This window comes from Spea bombifrons, chromosome 7 (genome assembly GCF_027358695.1).
Source record: "Spea bombifrons isolate aSpeBom1 chromosome 7, aSpeBom1.2.pri, whole genome shotgun sequence".
Classification (NCBI taxonomy): domain Eukaryota; kingdom Metazoa; phylum Chordata; class Amphibia; order Anura; family Pelobatidae; genus Spea; species Spea bombifrons.
The window spans coordinates 9,322,890-9,344,228 of record NC_071093.1 but is presented as its reverse complement, the minus strand read 5'-3'; the positions used below and the strand labels follow the sequence as shown (position 1 = coordinate 9,344,228).

Here is a 21,339-nt window from a genome sequence, read left to right as displayed (position 1 = left end):
CTAAATGAAGAATGAACTCTGGTCATTGCAGCTGCTGGCCCCAAAGTGTGTGTACAGAAGTCTGCATACTATTTCTCCAACTGCTGACAGCAATCTCTGTTAATAATGGTGTCTGCCAGCTGACCACCCTGAGATCTGGGGAGTGGATCTCCTGACACAGAGCACAAGATCCTGCCTCTTTAAGAGTATTTAAAGCATCAATGGAGACATGTTCTTCCCACTGCCATGGAGCCTCCTATAGAGGTTGTGCTGTAAGTGCCTCCCTTCGCCTGCCACCCCTCCTCCTCCTCCTCATAACATCACAAGCTGTGCCTGAGGCTCCGGAGGTGAGGAGGACACCAAACCCCTACAGTGCTCGGCAGCACCTGCATGATTTAGGGGTGCTGCAGAACCCACAGCCCCTGTATGTCTGGGCTCCATTGTTCAGAGGAGGATGATCTGTGATCAGCAGCCCTTCCCTCTGTGACTGTCTCAGCACAGGATCCTGGAGAAAGCATTGTGTGAAGACACTCAGTTCCAACATGCCTGTGAGAAGAGGTCATGTGGCACCACAGAATACATTTCTTGGAACCATCATCAGGAAATTCGAAGGGCAAAGTAAGTATGTAACAATACAGCACTGTGCGTTCTATGGGCTCCAGGGCAGGTCATGCATTGTTTGAATCCATTGAGATACATCACACAAATAGATACAATGTATCCTTACTCCTCTGTTTATGGGCATCTTATAACCTCTGAGGACATTTCTGTTTTAGTTCTATCTGCACACACACTGTACATGGGCAGCTTGTTTATGTTAACATGTTTACATTTTCATTATTGCGAAAGAAAACATTCTTTTCCTATATTTTGGAATTTTTTATTGTCCTCTTTTGCCACCCTCTTAAAATATTTGTGCATATGATTGCTTATTCTAAATGCAGTACTGAAAATCTATTTTTAGTTTCTTTTTAAGCCATTCATATATATATATATGTGTGTGTGTGTGTGTGTGTGTGTTTGTGTGTTTGTATGTAGACCCCATAGCAGACTTCCAGCTACTGTTCTGCAGGTGGCATTCTAGGTACCTGCTTTATCCTAATACTTTTGTAGAGGAGAAACAAGTAGGATTGCCTGCTCTGTGCTGATGAGTTGGCACCAGGTATTTCGAAGAAGGAATACAATTTGGCTTTTTATACAGATATAAGAGATCTTGATTTTTTGATAGAGGCAAGGTGTGCTTCTAAGCACCATGTTTTAAATCCTGTTCTGCGTTTTGAAGATGGGTTATGTAATAGTGCATTAGTAAGACCGAAAGCTACAGCCTTGGACAGACAGAGTCTAAAAATATAGGTGTCATTCCTTTTTTTTTCCGCTCTTATCTCTATTACTAATCAAGCTTTTGTGATTCTACTTTTAACACAAAGCCATCTGATCATATTATTGCTGGTAATAAGTATAATCGTATAACAAATTATCAGTCGCCGTGTGATGACTATTGAATGCTTTGATGATATTAAATACATAGAGAATAAGTGAGAAGCCTTTGTTGATATAATGAACTGTGTGTGTGATGTGTTGATATTCCCTGTCATTGCTGGAATATGAACGGTTTTGCATTGCAATCTGCAGGTGATCCAGACAGCAAACAGCAAATATTTCCATCTTTTTTATGCTGTTTATGCAAATGGAATATGCAAGATAAGCGATGGTGCCTATTGCCAAACACGCCAAGTGCATAGAAGCAGCAGCTAATTAGAAAGTCCTTAACAACTAGTTCTAGTGTTATGAAACTTCAATATTCTTTATTAATACTGAAACATTTAAACTAACCCAATGTATATATATATATATATATATATATATATATATATATATATATATATATCATGCACAGGTGGACGTACGGCTGTAGTGTGCAATTCATGGCAAAAGCTGAAGCTAAGCTATAGTATAATGAGATATAAAGTAAAGACACAATTGTTGGAAAGAGTAGTCATAGAAGGGCTGAGTAACATGACATGATCTTGTATACGGTACAATTTTTAGCTGATTCAGCAAATTAGTAAGAATATTTCCTGATCATAATTGTCATTATTTGAAGAAAAGAAAAAAAAAAACAAGATTAAGTTTTTCTGCATTTATTTGAATATTTTATTGCTTTAGCTGATTGCTAACTGTGAGATACTCAATACATTTTTATATTCAGTCTTACCTGCTTTAGAGATGAACTGGGAGCTCCGCATGTGACGGATATGGCTGGGCTTTCGAATTGTTAACCATCTTGTTGATACTGCGCTGCCTATATACATTTTAATTTAATTAAGTTGTGATAAGTCCATTTAAGAACTATTTTTATGATTTATGGCAACGTTGTGCGGTTTACAAAATCAGTACGGTGACGGTACCATATAAGCTAAAAGAAATATACTGAGGAATGTATTCACTAAAAGGGAGTCTGCGGCTGATTCGAATATTTCACTTCACTGTCATCACTATGTATTATGGACTTTACCCAGTGAGCTTCACCATCATGAAGGTCTTAGCCGGCCGTGTAAAATAATTAAACTCAAGAAATCTGCCATTACCAGCTATTTATTATACAGGGGCCAGAGCAGCTCTTGGTCCAGGAGAAACTCAAAAGGTGGTAGCTCTTTGTAATTCATAGTGAAGCTGGTGATTTGAAATGTTTAATCTACCTGTAGACTCGTGGGTTAGTGACTTAACCTCACCTGGCACCGGGATGACCATCTTTCAGTTTGAGAAAATGTTCTTCAATACAACCTATTAAGCCTTAGAAGATTCTGGATTTATGCCCAGAGGCTTTATAGCTGGGCAAGTGGACGGTACAGACATGAGTCAAATGGGGCACAGTGTTGTACCCCTTCTAAGTGCAACGCTATAAAGAAATAAAGCTGGAAGGAAAGATGATATGTTATGTGGCCCTTTATCGACTGGCTATACAGTGCTACCATAGGAATATCTATACCTTGGGATTTATTGTTTCTTGGACTGTCTTCTGCTCGGAAATTGTGAGTAAAGCCACATTACCTTTGAGAGTTTGCTACAGGAGCACAGGTGTGGAAGGAAACAATCCGCTAAATTTCCCAATGGATGGTGGAGCTGGGAAGGCTGTCTTTAGAGTAAAGACTGTTTATGCTAAGGGAGGGAGCACCATTAGTTATTAAGCTCATAAAGGTCATTTAAGTTCTACTTAGAGAGGACCGATCAGATATACACAACACCTGTATGTGTTGTTGTCCCTTAACCACAAATGAAGTTGCCACACATCTGGCAGACAGGGTACATCCTGGTCCAAACATTCGTTATAATTGGGCAAGTGCAATCGTCCAATAGGTGAAACCTTAACCCTGTTATGTTTATTACTTGATGTCAATTTCATTGTAACGGTGTTCTACATTGTACGTGTGCTTGTTGCTGCTGTCTACATTGGTAGCAATTGGGGTTCTAGATCAGTGGCGGTTACTTATTGATGTATATAGCACCATTATACGCCGCAGTGCTGTACAGGTAAACTCCGTCACGTAACGATCTAGCACTGCTCAAAGGAGCTTACAATCTTAAAAAAAATAACATAACTTTTGCGACCAGCTACATAAACCGAGCGGCACAATTAGCTTTTATTACTGAACATCACGAAGAATATCTATTCAGCCAAGGTTTCAAATCATTTTGTCATAAATTTAACATTTCTGATAGACTTGTTAAGGGGAAACGAACCATGGATACAAGATAAGTATTCACATGTAAAATCAACTAAGATAAAGCTGTTCTGGTGACACATGATAAGAGTGTGAGGGAAACACTTAGTCATGACTCCTCAGCTGAAAGAATACAGAGATTTTATTACCGCGTCCGCACTTAGATGGCCATCACTGCAATGCAACTATTTTTTAAGTCATAATGGTCCCTAAGGAAACTTGAATCAAGATCTATTATTAAGCAATTAAAATGATATTATTTCTTTTTTGGAAGAAGAAAAAAAAAAGCATTTTAACCCCTTAGTGACAAAGCCCGTACATGTACAGGCTCAAAATGCATTGTTTTCAATGGGTTTAGGGAGCGCCCATTGTCCTTAAGGGGTTAAAGTGATATCATTATACCAATGTATTAAAGTACAGCGTGTACAATCACACATGGAAACACTTCTCCAAAAAAAAAAGGCTTTCTAATAACTCACGCACTGTAAGAGCTAAGTGCTTTATAATAAAAATATGAACATTTGTGAGTTTTACTAAAATATATACTTTTTGGACAGGAATAATTCTATAATAGAATTTTAACTTAAAAATCCCGATCTTATATCAATAGAAAATATGGCTTAAAGGGATAACTAAGCTTTAAAAAAAATATATATAAATAGTAGATTTCCTTTGAAGAAACTGCATTTACGAACTTTCATAGTAGTAGAAGGATGACTGCATCCCGAAACAGGACCACCAGGCCAGATTCTGGCGGTGGGACATCCTTGGATATCAAAATAACTATGCTTTGTGGGGGGTTTTTAAATTCTCTAAAAATTCTAAAATAATCTTGATTTACTACCCAAGAATAATTATTTAATTTTAAATAATTAAAAAGCTAGAGCACCCCAAATGATATCACCAATATCATTATTTATGCTGAAGAATACTCCGCTCCCCCATACTCAATATGCGTTTTCTCAAATGAAGCTCTCCTGGGTTTTTAAACTCTATGTGAATATTTGAGACAGATATTTACATGTTCATCAAGAGAAATGAGCATTGGTGACCCAACTGGTTTTTAAAAAGGCTAAATGGTGATATTAGTAACCTAAGAAGCCTTTGATACCTGAAATCTAATCTAACCGGCCGCTGGGTGCTGATGCCGCCGGCCGGCTCTACTTTAATACATTTTTTTAAATTTAATATGGCAAGCCGGATCGGCTATTAAATGAAAAAAAAAAGGATTAAAGTAGCTCCGGCCGGTGGCATCAGCACCCAGCGGCCGTTTAGATCAGTTTTCCAGCAGTCTGATGGCCGCCAAGTGATGGGAGCAGCGTGAGGGGTGAAAGCTCCGCCCCCTCACCTTTCACCCCTCACGCTGCTCCCATCACTATGCAGCCATCAGATTGTTGGACATCGAATCTAAACGGCCGCTGGGTGCAGATGCTGCCGGCCGGCGCTACTTTAATACTTTATTTATTAATTTTTAATATGGCAAGCTGATCCGGCGTATTAAATAAATAAAAAAAGGATTAAAGTAGCTCCGGCCGGTGGCATCAGCACCCAGCGGCCGGTTAGATCAGTTTTCCAGCAGTCTGATGGCCGCATAGTGATGGGAGCAGCGTGAGGGGTGAAAGGTGAGTGCGAGGGGGCGGAGCCACTTCACTTGACTTGCCCCCCAGGCCTTAGGCTGCCAGCCCTCCCCTGGATACGGGACATAGCATTAGCATAGTATTAACTTACGCGTGTAACAGTAGTATCCAAACTATCCACATGCATCAATAAATGTTGACACAATATGGATTAAACAATAATTTTGTAACTGAGGATATAAAACATGATATTAATGGTAAAAATGCTCCTATCCAATGAGATTTTAAATTTATTAAAAAAAAAAATATTAATTTGCTAAACAATTATGTTTCTAGTTGTTTGGGAATCTGGCCCGGACAGGCTTACTCCTTTTTGCGTTGATGAAGGCCCATCATGTAATGTGTCTTCAAATTGGAAATTACCCCTTCATTTAAAAATGTATTTTCATGCCATTTATATCTAGATGTTGATTGGATATCCTGCAGAAGGATGCTGAAAACCTACCTTAGATGGGGTAGTTTTGGTTGCTCACGTGTCAATTGTTTAGCACGGATTTTCTTCTGGATTTATCTTTGTTTTGTGAAATTGTTTACCGGTGGGAAAGCTATAACAATTTAACAACAGCAGGGTTTATGTCAAGGAAGTAATAGACAATGCAAAATGAATGCAGAAAACCTAATTAGTCTGAGAAGTTATTTGCAAAGGTATATTTAATAATGTACCCTAGAATTCGGGAGTCACCCTACAGAATGTATATATATATATATATATAAAAGAGAAAAATAATAGACTGCATTTAGTGCTTGCCAAGGGTGGTTTAGGTTCTAAAATTCCATCTTCTTTCCTCTTTCAGACAAGAAATTCATCATTGCCAATGCCAGAGTTCAGAATTGCGCTATTATTTACTGCAATGATGGCTTCTGTGAAATGACGGGATTTTCAAGGCCGGATGTCATGCAGAAGCCATGCACGTGCGACTTCCTACATGGTCCGGAAACAAAGAGACATGACATTGCTCAGATCGCGCAAGCGCTTCTGGGCTCGGAGGAAAGAAAAGTTGAGCTCACTTATTATCATAAAGACGGTAAGGCCAAGTTACCAGTTTTAATTTGCGTAAATCAATGACGACTATGTATGGTATATCAGGAACCATAATCTATTTTTCGTCTATTATGGTTTGTGTGTTGTATGAGACGTAGGCAAACAATTAGTGATTTTAATACAGGTTTATTTGCATATCACAAATGAAAAATATCTAATGGATTTAGGATGCTGCTTACTTTGGTTGTACTGTTTGTCAGATATGTTATAGTTATGCTTGTGTATTGAACAGGCGGTCTATGTGCTTTCTATTACATTTACACACATTCCAAGGGTTTTCTTTACATTATTCAGTTGTTGCCTGCGGCAGCCGCAGCAGGTCTGGAATGGCCATCTGGAACATCAGGTAAATGCCCTATGGGCCAGTGGCTGATAGGGCCACATTCTTACCTATACTGCCATTCCAGTGACTGCAAGAGAATAATAATGCAATGTGCATCCAGTCATATCTAACCAGTGGCCACACATACAGCATAGGCCGGCTGCTGGTCTTAAAGTGCCAGTGCCACTTACTTATGATAGGTTAGGAACTTAAAACCACAACTGGACAGCCCTGCTGAAATTCTTATAAACGTTGTATTCTGCTGGTATATAATGCACACTTGGCAAGTTGTATTATTCTATGGGATTTGCGAAAGGATCTCCACCAACAGAACTTGTTGAATTGCGTGTTATTGTCTCATGTATTATCTTAAATTCTTATCTAAGGCAAGGTGATGACTGAGTGTGAGGTGCCAAAAATATTTACCCTTCCCATGGTTATTTGCTGAATATTGTCATTATCAGTGACAAAGAGGATGACACTTGGCTGATATAGATTGAATGTTGCGTGTTGTGGGGAAACCAGCCAAATGTGACATAGACATGTCCTCTTTTTATTACTGCCACGCATAACTTCAATTTGCACTTAGCGTCAATCGATTCAAAGAAAATTCTTAAAAAAAAAATCATAATTCTGAAATACGCTGGTTATTTATATAAATTCACACTTATTTCAGAATGATAAATCAAATTATATTAAAATAAGATTATTCCAGTATGTGTAACGTTTCACAAGCTGTAGACATTTTATTTTATTATTTTGGTATCAAATTATTGAAAATAATCACCTCTGGTTTGTGTACGTACAAGATGGCTGTTTTTAACAATGCGCTCTTAATGTGCATGTCTTAAGCTGAACTGGTAGCCTCGAGCAATCTTTCTGCAAGAGTTCTCACTGGTATTCTAACTTTGCTGACTAATCACTTAACAGCATTTGACACAATGGACTATGTTTTCCCCCTTTTCATAATGCTGTGTCTACATAAAGTATTCCAGTTTTCTCATTTTTAAACTCAAAAATACACTGATTTTTCTACAGTGTAAATTTTGTTGTCAAAATAAATGCATGAAATATTTCCCATTTTTTTTTTAACAATTTGATGATGGTTTTATATTTAATGGCTTTTAAACATTTGAGGCATGTCTAACAGTACAGAACGCAGACGGGGGTCTAATACCCATGTACCATGCATCCTTAAAGCTGACCTGCCAGGGATAATGATAGTCATACTCTAAAAAATGTATATTTGGATACTACAGTATATTAGCTACATTACTAGTAAATTATAACGTGAATACTAATTTTAGGTGTCACGTTTATTTTTTTCCAACTGAAAGAATACTTATATACAAGCAAGCTGATTGGTGAATACAAACATAGAACATAGAATCTGACAGTTTGAACCATTAGGCCCATCTAGTTTGTCTATGTTCCTAAAGTAAAGACACAAGCCTCAATCAGTCCTTGGTCTCATCTTGGATTGAGGACATCCATATTCATATCCAATGCATGTTTACATTCCCTCACCGTAATAGCCTCTACTGCTTATGCTGGAAGGCTGTTCCACTTATTTCATTTATATATTGGAAAGGACAACTCATTAAATGGATACTAAAGTTATGTAAAACACTTATTCACACAAACAAATCAAGTTTTAATATATAAAAAATAACACGGAGCATGGACAAATGACAAAAAATGTTCAAATTTGGCCTGTCATATGTTCAACTAGGTAATAAAGGCTGCGGTACCGCGGACACAATGGACAGGATGATAATTCATACGTATCAAAAATCTCTTTGTATAAACTGTTTTACTTAAGGGTACCGAGCGACCCTGAGTGAGAGTATGAAGAATTTTCACCTTGACTGTAGCTCTAGAAAAAGTGACATACAAATTTACTTCAATTTTGCTTCTGCTCACTGCAAAACTTTAAACGTATTGGAAATTGTCCTTGTGGAATACTGCATTACTCACTTAGTTACCCAAGTCTATCTTATTATAGAGATGTTATGGTTATATGTTATCAGCTGTGGTTTGTCATTGAACAATTGTTTAAAATATGAATGTTATTGTTTGGCACCTATTTTAATTTATGAGTGAATCTCCTTGTACCTGGTGCCTTCTGAGGTAACTGCGTAGAATGATTAACCCATGTGTCTTAAGGTCACCTTCCTTCTCAAGGGAGGTTATACTGATATATCAGCTCTCGGCAAAGGGGTGGAATAAGTTAAGAATAATTATTATTGTGTGATATGAGCCAAAAATACACTAGAAATCAGCTTATATTTTATACATTGCAAGCTGCATCATCAGGGAGATCACCACTGTTCGCTTGTACACAGGGATCCGATCTCAGACAGTTGTGCGGTGCTCTTGTAATGAGGGACGTGGTTTTTACCCCCCTTCATCAACACATTATTTGATATGGTTGTCATATTGATGAACTACCTTTGATTTTGGACGGTGGTTCAGACGGGTTGTTAGAAATGATTGATCAATACTAGTAATCTGAATATGAAAGTCACGGCTGAGTCTCATGATAGATTTCTGGAACTTAATAAAGCACCTGGATTTCCAGTTCATTATACCGTAAACCAATTTCCAGGAACACTGTGTTGCATGCACTAGTTGTCATCCCAGACACACCATACGATGTGTACCACTGAGCCAATTTTATAGAATATTGAAGAATTGTTCAGAAGTGTGATGTTTGAGCAACAAGCAGTAGATCTAATTAGGAGTTTTTTGGCAAGAGATTATCGACGAGATTGTATTTCAGGATTTTATAATAAAGCTTAATCTGTTGAATTATATTGCAAAAGCTCAGATGATGCTATGAAGGCTACTCTGGATGAATTCATAAAAACTCTAGCAGTGTCAGTTTTGTTACTTATTTTATTTAAGGAACTCAATGAAGTCTGTAGTATTATCAGTTTATCATTATTTAGGGATGCCATTGCCGTACCTGGCAAATCCTCACAGTAGGCTACCCAGAGCTATCCCACTTCTCGGTGAGTGGCTTTGTGTAGGGCCACGACTAGTATCAAGGGTGGGTCAAATGTCATTTTTTGTATATGTAAATATTATTTTCATCTCCAAGCACCACATGTTTATTTGAACTGTAAAATGAAGGATTTGTGAAGAGAGGAGTTTAGTGTTTAGATCCCAGGTATTTGCACGCAGGCCAGGTGTGGTAACCAATTACGTCAAGGTCTTCCTGTGTTTACTCTATATTATACCATCATTGTACTGAACAATCAGTACATGACTGTATGTTGATGAGTTTTTATTATTATTATTATGGATCCTCAATAATATAGGGTAACAATGGTGAAAACAATTCCCCAATTAAACCTAATTATGTATATGCTTACGTTAATTCCCATTTAGTATGGGTACTCATTTTGGTTATTAGAATGAATGTTTTGCATAAATAAGGTAATTTGTTACATAGCATTTTCATTTTTTCTGTTTTATGTTGTAGAGGTTTAGATCTGTTAGATTAAGTTAATGGTACTAGAGCAGTTAATGGGTTAAGTTACTACTTATACCAGTATGTGCTGTTGTATTATTAAACTTGCTTCTTTTTGTGGCGTTTTCTCTGTTTGTCACAATGTAGTTATATTTTGCTCGGCTGGAGAAACCTTCAGTGTAAGTTTCTGCCGTGGCCTGGAGGACACATGATGATTTGGCACACAAGACCACTAGCAACTATGCTCTTTTACTATACCTCCCAAGTCTTCCTCTTTAGTAGAGACAACCCCAAACTATTCTTCTTTTTGTTCCTGCAATGTCCCTCTTTTCAAAGATCTTAAGACTTTTTGGCAACTATTTTTCTGCGGCCCATAGACCTAGAACAAACATTTGACCATTTGAGATATTTGGAGGTGTGCTGTACCCAAGCATCCAGATTTATCTCTCATTTTTGAAGAATACCTCCTTCTGTTCATGCGTTTTTTTTATCTTGGAACTGAGAACATTGGAGTTACAATGGAAACTTAAATTAAGTTTTATTTATCTCCGCCCACCAACCTAGTTCTGTCCAATCACCATCCATTTCATATGGATGATTTCCAGCTTGCATGGCTACGCTTGACCTAGCTCCAAACCATCTATTCACCCATATGGAGAAGAAGGTGGAGGAACTCTGGTTACAGTATCTGAGAGGTTTCTTTTTAGTTATTTTTGCATAAGGATCCTTAAAAAAATATTGCCTGCATTTATACTCTGTGGCCGACAAAATGTGTTCATGATGTTTCGCTATCCAATATGTGAGTGTTTAAGAACAGATGGATGATTATTTACCAAGTTATCACATGTGGCATAGAAAACATATCAGTGAGTCGTATGCCGATTTCTTTCTCTCATCTAAAATGATTTATCAAACATATTTAATTTACATGAATGTGCAGTTTATTTATACCCACTTACATTGCGAGCCAGCAGTCATGCTTTCAGACACCCGCACATCTCTTCCAATATTTTTCTTTAAATTTCATCTGAGCCGAGAACACAGAGATCGTCTCTGATAGATGCAACGTCCGACATCATGTTCTTCACTGATCTGTAAAACTACTAGTATTTTCAAGTGAGGCAAACACCACTGTTTGTAGAATTAAAGAATGAGTAATTAATCAACGTCAGTAACAGGTCAGCGCATATACTGCATTCATTCTTGCTCTTTGCAACTTCTCGTGGTCATGTAATTAAAGAGAAGCTGTATACTACACAGACACATGTATTGATAACAACTTAATTCAGGATGTAGTTCTACTGTGGCAAATTATATGTACTTCTTATTTTCTTTTATATCAGTTGCTTTCATTTGTAGATCCTTCTCCATGACACTGTTTAGTAATTTCCTAGCTCTTTCGAGCTACTGAATATTTGTTGAACGAGGTGTGCTATTAAAATAAGCCCGGATGAGTAATGTGATTGGAATAGTATGATCTAAAGGGTTTTATTTATTATTTTATTTTAGTTACCATTTGATGACTTAATGGGATGCGCCGAGGAAAGCCATCTTGGAATTTGTGAAGTCATAGCTGCAAATTAAATACTATTCTTTTAATAGATGGGAAATGTGATGCCCCCTACCTAGGGGAAGACGAAACAAATGGTCAAATAAAATTCATGTGAAAAAGCCCTTTTTGGGTTGAACTGTCTTCCAAGTGTGTTTCAGGCTATTATATATCACTAGGCCAATTAGCTGGGCTTCTCCCCAGGGCTGAAGTAGGCCAGTCCTCCGTTGTTGTCAATAGCATGACACTCTTGTTAACACGTGAGACTCGTTGCCTGAGTGTTATCTTTGACAGTACCATCTGTTTCATTCAGTCTTTCACTGGGAGATTTCTTAAACACATTCCTTGTGGACACATTTCTAAAAAGAACATTCTTCTCAGACACACCTGACACTTCACTACGCACATCTCCCGACTGATGGGCCCATTCACCAAATTCAAAACTGATTCAATGACTCTCTACATTCTCCCTGTTGTTCAAACTCTACAAAAGAATATACATTTCTATTCCTTTTTTCCCCCACTTTCATAATCTGGACAAATGTTTGTGAATTTAGCTTATTTCATCTTATCAAGCACTCGCAAAACAAAATAATAAAACCCTATGACCAAATGACTGTTTTGATGATTCTATTGATTTTAGCTGTAAAAACCAGGAGTCTTGCCAAGAAGTTAGTGGAATTCACATTGTTTCTCTTCTATTATACAGTTACAATGTTTAATAAGGCGCCACGTATCTAAAGAGCACCAAAACATGATATATAGGCATTTATTGAATATTGTATATCTTTCATAATGGAAGCAGCCACACTCTCTAAATTTACTTTTCCATGGCAGGAAGATTTTTCTTCCATTAAGAGCCATAAGATCATGGTAGGAGTGATCAGGTTCCCCCATGGATGTTGCGTGCCGATGATGTGGGTTGCACTCGCGTAGACAAATGCGATGCCTGCCACAGCATCTCTGTTCTACCAATTAAATATTTTCAGATTGGCAGCGAATATTTTATTGCATTTCAAAATTGAAAACCCTAATATTTACATGTGGACTATGGCTAATACAGAGTAATAGTGTGTCAAGTGCATGTTTTAAATCTGCTGCCCTTGCTTCATTGCCAAGGCTATGCATCAGTTTGGTGCTACGGGAACGTACGGGTGGCTGGCAATTACTCATATGGCCGACAGCTACTGAGTTTGAAAAGTGGATGTGATTCCCATTTTCATGTCCCTAGCTGCCTTTGCCCTGATTTATAAAATATGAAGATGTGAACGGCGGTCGAACCAGAAGCTGCCCGACTGCACTAAGCTCCTCTGTACTCGATGCCCTGTTTATCCTTCTCTAAGGTGCAGAGATAAAAGAAACAATAAAACCTACTCAGCTAATGAGCTATTGGGATTTAATCAATTTTGGGGAACGTTATCTCCATTTGTAGATATGTGGTCCTGGCAAGAGGCACTCACATGAAGCGTCCCAGACAGGCAGACTTCTCAGGCCAACATACTCTGGAAAAGGTGACGACGGGGTCACAAAACACAAGTCAGGCCGCTTTGCCATCCCAGCAACCCCCCCCTTTACTGTTACGCAACCTAAAAATAGAATTGAGCGGATAAATCTGAAAGTGAAAGAGACGTTAGGACAGAGAAAGTAAAAGGGGTGAGGGAAGGCATAGGGACAGAAAAATAACCAAAACTGGGAGGGAGAACTAGGTAACTTGTGCAAAATGAGTCAACTGAACTATAAAGTAAAATATTGATGCATTATTGCAAATATGCAAAGGAAAAACAACAATACCGTTTGCATCAGTACTACCATGCCCAGACTGGCCACCTGGCACACCAGGAAAATGGCAGCGCTGATTCGCCATCGCCAATCCGGCCCTAATTTTTACTATTGATATAATATTAATATAGATATTGTTGTTCAAGATTTCCAGGGGGGGGTCTAATGAAATCCCCAGTGGGGATGCACGTTTAGCACTCGTAGTCATTTCAATGGGAGCACTTTACTGAGAGCCTGTAGGTGTGAATGTGTGTATGTGTGTGCATGTGGTTGTCTTGTTTTTTTTTTTTTATTGATTTATTGATTTATTTTATTGATAGACTGTCGCTTTAATAAAATAGATTGTTGTATGTGGTTATGAACTGCATGTAATTAGGTACAGATTAACTGTACTAACAACAAAAATCCACTTTAATATGTAAAACAAAACAATAATTCAGTGCATACCCAGTAAATACTATTCAAAAAAACACCTAATTAAGGCACACATATTGGGGATTCCAACACATTATATGGACATTTACTGTATGGCTTACCCTGCCATACATCAAAGTACCCCAAGTTTGGGGTGTCCTATCTTTTTTTTTTCATGGCTATATTACTTACCAAGGAGCTGAATCAATGGGTCTGCTTTGCTTTTTTAACCCAAAAGACAAAAAGCCTTCTCTGGACACCGTTAATGAGGCACCTGCGTGGCCAGAGGTCCAAACCTGCAAATATGCACAACATCAAAAAAAAAGAGATGAATTGTAGTAGCCACCCACTTTAATATGTATTTTTTATAATTCTCTCATTTAGTATCATTCATATACTTTTTCCAGAAAACATAAGCCTCTGATATTTTTCACCATATTTACATCCCATTAAATTACCCCATTCCAGTAAGACTGTGGTTTATCACAAAGTAATGCCCAGTCACCCACAAAATTTGGAATTCATATGGAATAGAATTGTAATGATTTGGAATTACCTAGGTAAGTGTCTTTAATGCTACAAGCCGAGACTGCTAATAATTTCCCTATTTTAGCTCAATGACCCCTGGCATACTGCACAATTTGCTTCTCTTCTAGATGTGGTTGAATGCCGGAAGGAAAATTCGCTACCTGTTTTTTTTATTATTGACATTGCTAAACACTTTCACCTCTTCGCAGAATAACTGGAGCATGCAAGCTCATGAAAATTTAAATAAAGCCCCTCTAATAACTGTATATGCCTAGAAAATGATATATGGAAAATTCTACTCGAAGCTACGGTAATGGACACTTGCCAAAGTGCTTGTATGTAACAGTAAAAGAATTTGATTACTCTATATTCTATATTCATGTGAGCCTTCTGTATGCGTTTCAGTGTGAATGATTTAAAGGGACATAATAATAATAAACCCAACAGCCTTTTACAAACAGAGCATTAAGGTGGTCCCTTATGGCAAATCTGCCTATAAATATTGTTTCATGATACAGAGATACATAGACTTTACCTAAGATGAGAGATCTGCATTTTGCATTGACCAATGAATGTGTGATTAACATATTCAACAATGATCCGGATGTAAAGAATACAAAAAAAATAAATTTCCAATTGGTTTACTTGAAACACCCCCAAATATGATATGATTGATTTTGTGGGTCAGGCATGGATTTCTTTAAAGGTGGCATCACTGATGAGGTTTCCGACACCGTATCACTCAATGCCTTCTTTATTATTTAAGGTGAATGGCGGCTTTGCAGCCCTACTGCTTTGATATATCAGTGAACATATGCATTTTTTAATAGAAAATCCAATGTACCAGTGTCCTTCTTCATAGTAGTGAGATAAATATATATATATACTTAACATAAATAAATATTTGGTTGTATATATATATATATATATATATATATATATGTATATATATATGTGTATGTATATATATATATATATATATATATATATATATATATATATATATATATATGTACTTGTAATTCCACAGACACTAGGGTTTAGCATTAAACTAGGATTTAAAAATGAATTTGGAAATGTATATTTCTAAGCTTATTTTACAAGCTTTTTTCTTTCTTTCTTTCTTTCTTTCTTTCTTTCTTTCTTTCTTTCTTTCTTTCTTTCTTACCTTATTTTACAGTTTTTATATGCAGTCACATTTAACATGTGTATTATGAGTGACATTTGGGATGCCTTATTGCTAGGATAACTGGATGGACTTTCCTGCTAAAACAGGAATAATGACTTCAATTATAAAATAAGTAGTTGATAAAAAAAAGTATTGTTTTTTAGAATAATCTGAAGCATTTGGGGGGGGCCAACAAATCTGAAAAGTCTCCAAGAAACAACTATTTGTGTGGTAACACAATAACCATTTAGAAATACACAGCAAGATAGTCATAGCACGGGAAAGCTACATGGATAATATTCCCCAGATGCACGGGGGGAGGTTATGGGTTTCCTGGAGCACATGGCAGGTGTTCGGATTGAAATGCAGGTAGTTAGTTGAATGGAGTTGCTATGCTAGGATACAAATGACCTGCTCTACATAAAACACACACACTCCTACATATATTTGAAATAAATAAAGAACTAGGTGCTCAAAATGTTGGGAAAAAAAAATGATCGAAATTTAAAATGTTGGAAAATTATAGATAAAAATTCATAAAATAAAAAGTAGAAGACTTTATCAGATATTTGACTGTTGTGTTTCAGTATCCGCAGAGCAGCGTTTTTTTTAGTCTTTGTGTAATTTCAATTAGTGATATTTTACTGGTGGAGTCGAAAAGGAAGTTAAATGGTTGGAAACTTTACCCAGTAATTGTTTATATCATTAAAATAAATTTGCTGGAGCCACATATCACTGCAAGTTGTGTTCATTTGGTCGTGGAGACCCTTTTTTCAGATTGCCGTGAAAATATTTTAATATCGTAGAAACTGACATGATGGATTGAACTATGAAATGAAACAGGCATCTGTGCGTTGTTAAAGGGAACTTTATTGTTGTCTCCAGTCTCCGAAGCTCACAGAAGATATGAGATTTCACTCAATTTGGCCATATCAAATAATGCAAATATCTCTTCAGATGATGAAGTAGAGAATCATTTTGCTGAGCAGGAGGTGCAATATGGTTTGTTTAGTGGATAACTTTCAAAAAGAATATAATGCTCTATCAGTCAAAATGCTCCACTTGAGCATAACCTCTATTTAGTCAAGGAAGTAGTGCGAGGTTTTAAAGGACACAAATAGGAAGCACAGTCCATCTTCAAAATGAAATGGGGTAACTTTGCTTATAAAAATATTCCCTTATCAAAAAGGAGGAAAAAAAGTAGTTATTATCACCCAATGGGTGCTACTCATTTATAGACCTCAGAAGGAGGAACCTTCGGAAACCCCTTTGAGATCTGAACCTGCTACCCTCTAAGCTCTACTGTTTGGGGCATTCAACCAGCTGAGTTATCCCACTGGCACAAGTAGTAAAGTAGAATAGAAGTTAGTTTTATCGAGTAAATGAAGTAAGATCTGCAATGAAGTCAATGGCTCGGCTCCCTCTGCACTGGACATAGGAACGATGCAATGCATCCTCCTGGTGGTGTCCTGTGCGATCGCATAGACCTAAAGCTGGCCCTGCAGCCATCTATTAAAATTTCTCATTAGCTACTGGGAGACAAATTATTTTTTCTTTTGCATATGGCTTACTGCTGGCCCTGAATCAGCGTGTAATCCCTGTTTCTTGATAAACAAAAGCAGTGCCAATGTAGTGCCATAGTAAGTTAATCTAATCATCACCTTGCAGAGCTTTGTAAGAAACACCACTTACATTACCCAGATGCTAACTTGTAATTAGTGAGTTTAGTGACACAAAATTATCCTGGCACTTGAACTGAAGAGCAAGCAGCACTTTCCCTGCCACAGAAAGCATGTCAGCACCGAGACACGCAATAACTGGAAGAGATAAGCCGTTTCTGGGGGATGACAATCCCACATTTTGTATTGTTAATTAGCGTCTAGTAAAGTACTGAAACTAACTTCGGCTTCCAAACTGTTGTCGAGTATTATGTACGTTAGGAATTGTTTATGAGTGTAAATCTGGCCATGTTGGAAACGTTAAACTTTTTGCAATTAGAGAACATGTCCCTGTCCTGTCTATACTACAATCCTGCTTTTGTGGGCATTGGGGATCAAGGTCAGATTAGGGAGATCTTCTTATCTCCCCAGACTGGCCCAGAGAGCTGTAAAGTTGATTGAACTCTGTGCAGCTCCAACATGGCCGCCATGACACTAAACCGGCACACCAGGAAGTCATACACACAGGTCATACAAGTCAGGTACAGTACACAGGTCGGGCAATACAGGGACAGAATCACTAGGCAGAAAAGTTGTGAGGCAAACCAAGGGCCAATACCATCAAACTTGAATTCCAATTTCCAAACACAGAACAGCAGGACAACAGGGTACCTGTGCTAAGCAGTATATTAAATCCGACACCCAGCATGCCCTTCCTCCAGCCGCGCGTCACCGGGGAGCCTCCTGATGCGCATCACCAGTGCGTCTGCCAGCATTTCCAGCTGGCGGGGCGGTGTCGACAGCTTTGAACGTACAGCCAGCCGGATCTGAGTGAGTACATGTCGCTTGGGACCTCCACGTCTGCTGGCCACGGGTCCCGACTATGTGACAGTAGCTGTTTTAGGAAGGTGAGATGAGTAGATGCACAAAAATTCTGTTATGGACTAGTTTCACATTAGTTATTCCTTCTGTTACAGGGGATACTATGCTAAAAAATGTTTCTTCTAAGCTTATCCTTGGCTGACCCCTATTTCTGTATTTGGTTCCAGCTTTTATCAAACAGACCCTGTCACTCCGTCATTTCTAAGGCTAACATAATGTCTATATTGATTCAAATTTTCACTATACATTTTTTTTTTTCAAATTATATGCAATTTAAAAACCTGTACCCTTATTATCAGACGGATCTAGAAACTATGAATTTGAAGAAGGATCATTAATAAAATTCCCAATCCAGCCATAACGTTAAACACTTTTTAATGGTTAACTGTTTAAAAAACAATGGTTCCATTGGCAAACTTTCACATCCCTCTGCGAACCCCATGGGTAGGAAATAAAACCCTTTATTGAAAAGGGAATTCGCGGTAACATGGTATTGAATTGAAAATGCGACACTTGTGATGAAACAGATACTTAATTTCAAATTAGTTCCAAATAGTATCAATCACCCAGATTAAAAACCATGCACTTTGTTGAAATATCATATGGCTTCCACAAATTGCAGTTTCTTTTTACAGTTCTCTAGAGGTGAAACACTGAGCTGAAAAGCCATTGGAAATGCAGTAGTAGAGTTAGAATCTGCACGGTTCAAGAATCTCAATAAATCTATTTGTTTATTTAAAATAAATATTAAATTCAATATATTGTAAGTCAATTTGAATTTTTTTTAATAGAGCTAATAAAAATGGATTTACAGAAATCTTCCTTACTAGGAACGCTCACTTAAATAGCAATAGCAATAGCAATAGTACTACTACTGGCAATAGTAGAAGGGAAGCACAATAACCAGTTCTGTTCTAGAATACTATGCCATGATTGAATGGTATTTCTTGTTTCACTTGCTCATAAACAGGCATTAAAGGACAAAAAGCCTCCTGCAACAACATGGCTAGGTCTTCTGCACATGCGCTAGCAACTGTATAAGAACATGCATGGGCATAGGAGTAGAAGTTGTGGTCGCCTAAATTAATAATTTAATTGGTAATATGGAATCGTGTTACTTAAAGTAATGGGCAGATGTGTTTTCCAGGAACGATCGGGAAATTGAAAAGGTAAAGGAATATCTTTGCATCTATGAAGAAAATACATTACTGGCGCACAATTTGAACAATTGTCTCTCTGCCTAGGAACCAATGGAATGGTCCTTGATTCCATCAAAATAATACATACATTTTTATACATAACTCCGATTTCTTTAAGTCTTCTTAAAACACTGCAGAAAATGTGAAGGGTGAATCCAATTCTTTAAAGCAGACCTTAAAATATCTCAGCTGGCCAAAGGAGGGTACTTCTTGCCACTGGCGTTACCATAGGTTTGAAGGTGACCCCCTTTTCGGGGTGAGGCTGTGCAGTTGATTTAATGGCAGGAAGAAGAATGGATTAGCCAAAGCCTTGTTGAAGGACTGGAGACCAAGGAACCCACCAAAGAACAACATAATTCCAAACTGGTTTCCCTAATATGTTGTAGTCCATTCATTTCCCCCATTGCGCTCGAATGACTGTATCTACCATCAGTTCTAATTCAGACTATCCTGTGGCTTTCTGAGAATCGTAGTTATGAATTAACCATCCTGTTTTATGAATGGGGCACAATTTAATGTAGGACAGAGAGCAACGCTCCCCAAGGGCTTGATTTTCTTCCTTTGTTTAATTTTGCTGCAGGCTTAATTTGCCACTAGTGTCGGATGAGTGGTTAGAGTGAAAATGTGTGGTCTCTCGACAGCCTAAAATCTGGGCCAATAAGATTAATCTGCAGACCGCGGTCGCCTCTGTCAAGCACTAATCCTGTTTTCGAAATGTTTGTGTGTGTGATTTTCTTTGGACACTGTGCATGCGCTGCACTGGATTTCAGGTGGTGCTCCCTAGTGAATCGAGCCATGGGATGCCCAAATGATTCCTCAGAGAAATCCCCGTAGTTTCCTGTTCTGCTTCAATGGCATCTGTTCTCGAATATGCTTCCCGGGAACGCTAGAGCTATTATTGTCTGTTTGTCAGCAGCTAAGCTATTGTTTCTTCCTCAGCACATCGTGCAAGAAGAAAATTATTGAAAATGGAATTAGGAATATGTGTAGCAGAGAATAATAAAAAACAGTTTATTACATTTTTTTTTTGTTTATTAATATCTTGGGAAATATATTGGGATATGCACGTTCATAAATCTACAGAATTGCATTATCCGATTCTAGGACTTCCCAAGGAAAATAGGAGAGATTTCAGGTCAGCAAGTGGATAACATTCTTACATTATATCCAGACCTGGCACCAGCTAGTTGTGTCTTCGATCAACCTCATCACCAGACATAAGTCATTGCGCATGTGTGAACACAATAGTCACACAATGGTCACACAAAGTGTTGCTTTTTGGCCAGTCCTGCTCTACGTTGTATAGCGTCCTTTTTGTAACGTAGATCCCTTCTGAAAAATTGTCATCTATCCATTCTAAAAAATACAATAACGTACGCATATCTTAACCCCTTAAAGACAATCGGCGGTCCCAAAACCCATTGAAAACAATGCATTTTGAGCCCGTACATGTACATGCTTTGTCATTAAGGGGTTAATGTCTTAGGAACAACTACATTTCAGACAGATACATCGTTCCATTGGTCTGGAGAAATCTTACTGGTTTGACTATGCATTATACAGGGCCAACATTCGATTATACAGTATGCAGGTAGCAGTGTTCTTTTCCCCATTGTTTTAAAAAGTCAAGCTTCTCGTTTATTAAAAATAAATCCGTTTCCAGTTTAACGACTTGCAACGCGTGCCTTTAGATGAATGATACATGCTCTAAATGAAAACACTATTGTGATAGACTTAGCGAGGAGCCTGTCATGCAACGTGTGGTCGCCTGAATTAATAATTTATTTGGTATTGTGGAATCATGTTGCTAAAAGTAATGGGGAGATGCGTTAGATGCATTTTTCAGAAGCGATCAGGAACGTGAAAAGGTAAAGGAATATCTTTGCATATATATATATTGAAATTTAAAGCAGAAAATGAATTTCTGGTGCAAAATTTGAGAATTTGTCTTTTTGCCATAGCAACCAATGGAATGGTCCTTGATT

General features: G+C 37.8%; 1 protein-coding gene across 1 annotated transcript in view; it reads left to right on the top strand.

The window, feature by feature from the left end:
• Positions 1 to 331: 331 nt before the first annotated feature.
• Positions 332 to 21,339, top strand: part of KCNH7 (potassium voltage-gated channel subfamily H member 7) — a 112,975-nt gene continuing 91,967 nt past the window's right edge. Inside the window, exons 1-2 of the mRNA XM_053470469.1 lie at positions 332 to 597; positions 6,133 to 6,363. Of these exons, the coding sequence (XP_053326444.1) occupies positions 522 to 597; positions 6,133 to 6,363 (307 nt within the window). The 5' untranslated portion in view covers positions 332 to 521. The remainder of the gene's footprint in view (positions 598 to 6,132; positions 6,364 to 21,339) is intronic.